Below are 5,055 nucleotides of genomic sequence, written 5' to 3'. Positions count from 1 at the left end.
AGAGAGAGCTATATATATATATATATATATATATATATATATATATATATATATATATATATATATATATATATATATCTAGCAAGTCTAGGGTTTTGCTTCTCCTACTAGGGGTTTCCTAGGGTTTCTTCGTTTTCTTGTGTTCCCTCCGATCGTTGGCTTCAGTTTCTCTTGCTGGTATCAGCGTTTCTGTTCGCTGGTTTTTCTACACGTTCTGCATGGCGGCTTCTGCGACGGAAGGTGGTGTTGGGAGGTTGACGGCGCGGTGGGCAGATATGGCTTTGGAGGACGACGAAGAGGAGTTCGAGCCTGTAGGCGAGGGAGTCGGGGTAATCCAGGTTGGCGGAGAGGAATCATGGGTGGTGGTTGGCCGGTTCCTCACGAACAAGTTGGTGAAGGTTGAATTTATGCGACAAGTCATGGCTTCCGTGTGGCAACCGGTCAAGGGAGTCCAAGTAACTGAACTTCAATCAAATTTGTTTCTCGTCGTTTTCTATCACGAATCTGATATGGTGCGGGTCCTGGAGGAGGGGCCATGGTCATTTGAAAACAACACCCTAATCTGTAGGCAGGTCCGCGATGGTGCCCTCCCGGGGGATGTAGTTCTGGATTCTGTTGACATGTGGGTGCAGGTCCATGACCTACCGCTAGGGTATACTTCCGACTTGGTTCTTGAGCAAATTGGAAATTTTATTGGCACCTTTGTGCGTAGCGATGACAGGTTTGCTGGTGTTCCATGGCAGACTTTTTACCGGATTCGGGTGTCAATTCCTGTTGACCGACCATTACAGAGAGGTATGAAGATGGTTAAGAGAGACAAGTCGACATGTTGGGTTTCGTTCAAGTATGAATGGCTCTACACGTATTGCTTCTGTTGCGGACTTTTGGGGCATTCCTATAAGTTTTGTATTAAAGCCCGTGAATCACCTATGACTGTGGAGCAGTATGCGTATGGTGCTGAGTTGCGGGCAGGGGGTCGCACAGGTCCGAGGGCGGTCGGTGAACACTGGCTGATCCCGCTGGAGGGGTCGCGACAGGAGGCAGAGGCGGAGCCTGTTTTGTCGAAGACTGGTCGGATTGGTGCGGAGGTGGACAATCTAGGCGTTGGGGTTGGTGAGTGGGAGTCGGGGGTGGTGGCTGTAGCTAAAAGGCGCCGAGAGGGGTCTGGTGGAGGTGTGGGCCGCTGTAACGAGAGTAGGAGTGGTGACGCGGTGATGTCAGATCTTCCAAAAAACTTGTCCATGGCGGGTTCTGGTTCCCAGACCCGCCCGTCATCATGAGTACCGTTAGTTGGAACTGTCGTGGCTTGGGTGATCCACGTACAGTTCGAGAAATTGTGGGCCTCGTGTCCAGTAAGAAGCCCGAGTTCTTGTTCTTGATGGAAACCAAGGTGGGGCGGGTGCACGCAGAGCGGCTCCGTGTCAAGCTTGGGTTTGAGGGACTGTTTTATGTTGAGCCTGTTGGTTTGAGTGGGGGGCTGGCGTTGTTTTGGAGAAAGAATTGCACCGCCATGCTGTTGAGTTACTCACGAAATCATATTGATGCGAAGGTTAGCCTTGTGAACTTTGCATGTTGGCGAATGACGTGTTTCTATGGATTTCCAGAGCGACGGAGGAGGACAAACTCATGGGACTTGCTTAAGACGTTGGCTATTAGGTCTTCGTTGCCTTGGGTCGTCTTAGGTGACTTTAACGATCTCTTATTCCAGTCTGAGAAGAGGGGTGGTAATCCATACCCGGAGGCTCTACTTCAGGGATTCGGGGAGGCAGTGGAGAGTTGTGCGTTGGCCCAGTTGCCTATGCGGGGCTACCAGTTTACTTGGGAGAGAGGTAAGGGGACTGCAGGTTGGATGGAGGAACGTTTAGACAAGGTTTTGGCAACCACGACCTGGTGCGATTTACTTGACAAAGCCTTTGTGGAGAATGTCTTAACTCGTACGTCTGATCATTCAGCTATATTCCTATGTGTTGACCCGGCTCGATTGCGGTTCAACGGGGTTAATAGGGGTTTCTAGTTTGAAATGACTTAGCTGCTGGATGAGGGGTGTAGGGGGGTGGTTGAAGGTGCCTGGCAGGAGGGGAAGGTGGATGGGCTTTTGAATTGTTTACAGCTGTGTGGAGAAAGGCTCAGAAGGTGGGGCGGAGATCACTTTCACAGGTTTGGTAAGCGTATCAGGTTACTCCGTGACAAACAGCTGCCCTTGCGTGGTCAGAGAGACCCAGCCTCCTTGGCTAAGTTCCAACATTTGGAGGACCAGTTGGCCCAGCTGGAAGCCAAGGAGGATGCTTTTTGGAGGCAACGGGCCAAACAACACTGGTTGAGGGATGCAGATGCAAACACACGATTCTTCCACAAGTATGCCTCTGCTTGTAAGAAGAAAAATTCTTTGTCTAGACTTAAAAATGGGGCTGGGGTGTGGGTTGAAGGTGAGGACATGAAACCTGTTGTGTTGTCTTACTTTGAGAATATCTTTCAGTCTGGTGGTTCCACCACTCAGGAGTCATTCTTTAGCTCTATCATTCCCCGGGTCACACAGAGTGATAATGAGATTTTATTGCGCCCCTTTGAATATGATGAGGTAAAAGCAGCCATGTTTTCAATGTTTCCTGATAAAGCCCCAGGGCCTGATGGGATGAACCCCGGGTTTTATCAGCATTATTGGGATGTAGTTGGCGGGGATGTGTAAGCCTTCGTGGTTAACTGTCTGAGTTCTGGCTCTTTCCCTACTGGTTTAAATGACACTAACGTGGTATTGATCCCAAAGAAGATTATTCTAGAGTCTGTGTCAGATTTACGGCCTATTGCATTGTGTAATGTGGTTTACAAGATCATGGCTAAGGTACTGGCGAATCGGATGAAGCACCTACTCAGTGGCCTGATTTCTGAGTCACAGAGTGCGTTCATTCCTAATAGACTAATCATAGACATACAATATCCTGGTGGCGGCCGAGGTGGGGCATTTCCTGAACAGAAAGCAATGTGTTTTGGTAGGGTGGGGAGCATTGAAGTTGGATATGGCAAAAGCCTATGATCGTATGGAGTGGCCATTCCTCCGGAATATGATGCTAGCTCTGGGCTTTGTTGTTGAATGGGTTGACCTAGTATTACTCTGTGTCACCACTGTCTCATATAATATCCAGGTTAATGGAGGTAGCTGTGGGCGTGTGGTGCCATCTCGTGGATTGCGCCAGGGGGACCCCTATCCCCATATTTGTTTATTATCTGTGCGGAGGGGCTGTGTTTGCTGCTCCAGAAAGCTCAGGCAGAAGGTTCCATTCATGGATGTAGGGTAGCTAGAGGTGCATCGCCTATCTCGCACATGTTCTTTGCGGATGATAGCCTTCTGTTTTTCAAGGCAAATTCCCTCGAAGCAGGGATGATTAAACATTGTTTAGAGGTATATGAAGGTATGTCTTGTCAGGCTGTAAACTATCACAAATCTAGCATTTGTTTTAGCAGAAACACTACTGAGAGTGCTCGCGAGGAGGTCGCTGGTGTGTTAGGTGTTGTTCAGGCAGCAAATTTTGGTAGATACCTGGGCCTACCAAATTTTGTGGGAAGAAATAAGAGAGCTGTTTTGCATATATTGAAGACAAGATTAGACAGAGAATCTGCTCATGGAACAAGAGATTACTATCACAGGCTGGTAAGGAAATCTTATTGAAAAGTGTGGCCTAAGCTATGCCCACTTTCTCAACGAGTGTTTTTTTTTGCTGCCTGAGTCAGTTTGCCATTCTATTGAGAGAACTATGAACAAATATTGGTGGGGTACAGGTGCTGAAAGAGGAATACATTGGAAGGCCTGGGATCGCTTATGTGTGCCTAAGAAGTTTGGGGGCTTGGGTTTCAAGGAACTCCGTGCTTTCAATCTGGCAATGCTGGGAAAACAAGCCTGGCGTTTTTTAACGATGCCTGAATCCCTAGTGGCAGGAGTTTACAAGGCAAGGTATTACCCGAGGTCCTCATTCTTTGAGGCCACTTTGGGGAATTGCCCGAGTTATTGTTGGAGGAGTATTATGGCTGCCCACGAGCTAGTGTGTGGTGGTGTAAGGAGGAGGATTGGTAATGGGAAATCAACGTTAATTTGGGGTCATCCTTGGCTACCTGATCAGGCTGACCCAATGATTTACACACCCATGCCACCTCAATTGAGTGGTTCACTTGTCTTAGGGATGATTGACGATGTAACCGGTTCCTGGGATCACTCTATTCTCACAGATATTCTTGAGCCCTCCGATGTGGACCGTATTTTAAGAATCCCTATTTCCCCGGACTATGATGACTCATGGTTTTGGTATGGTGACCCAAGGGGCTGTTATACAGTCAGGGGTGGTTATAGATGCATGGTTGGAGACTATGTAAATTCCCCAACCAATTTTGACGAGTGGATCCCCTTCTGGAAAATTAAAGTCCCCCCTAAGTGGAAATTTTTTTTGTGGAGAGCACTCTCTGATATTCTCCCTGTAACTATAAACTTGCTTAAAAAGAGGGTAGATGTGGATCCCTCATGTCCAATGTGTGGAATCGTTCATGAGGATATTATGCATACACTTGTTTTGTTTGATTTTACACAATTAGTTTGGCATGAATCTCGTTTGGCCTTCTCTAGCATTATGGGTGACAACTTCTCATTGTGGTTTACAAATCTGTTAAGTTCCTTGCTTGAAGATCATGTGTGTTTGGCAGTGGCAATTCTTTATCACGTGTAGAAAGCACGGAACGACGCTGTATGGAATGGTTATCTTCCAACGCCAAGGAGAGTCGTAGCATCCGCGATTGCGGTGAATCAGCGACATCAACCGGCTGGGCAGTCCGAGGAGGAGGGCGGTGCAGTGCAGCCCGCTCAGGCGTCGGTGAGTACTTCCCCGGTGTGCTACCACGATGCCAATTACGACCCGGTCACACTCAACGCAGCGTTCAGTGCGGTCTTGTTCGATCTAGGTGGAATCTTCGTGGCTGCTAGAGCTGGGCCCTTGATCGACTGCTTTTCCCCTCTCATGGTGGAGACCATTGCGTGTAACGAAGTCCTTGCCTGGCTCAGAGGTAGGGGAGTGG

At 48.3% G+C, this 5,055-nt stretch overlaps 1 protein-coding gene across 1 annotated transcript; it reads left to right on the top strand.

Moving 5' to 3' along the window:
• The first annotated feature begins 3,014 nt into the window (after window positions 1–3,014).
• On the top strand, window positions 3,015–3,906 carry LOC116016046. Its single transcript, XM_031256211.1, has 3 exons — window positions 3,015–3,140; window positions 3,254–3,646; window positions 3,775–3,906. The coding sequence occupies exons 1-3, from the start codon at window positions 3,015–3,017 to the stop codon at window positions 3,904–3,906; spliced, it is 651 nt and encodes a 216-aa protein (XP_031112071.1).
• Window positions 3,907–5,055: the final 1,149 nt, after the last annotated feature.

This window comes from Ipomoea triloba, chromosome 4, assembly GCF_003576645.1.
Source record: "Ipomoea triloba cultivar NCNSP0323 chromosome 4, ASM357664v1".
NCBI lineage: Eukaryota > Viridiplantae > Streptophyta > Magnoliopsida > Solanales > Convolvulaceae > Ipomoea > Ipomoea triloba.
This window is presented reverse-complemented; position numbering and strand designations above follow the sequence as displayed.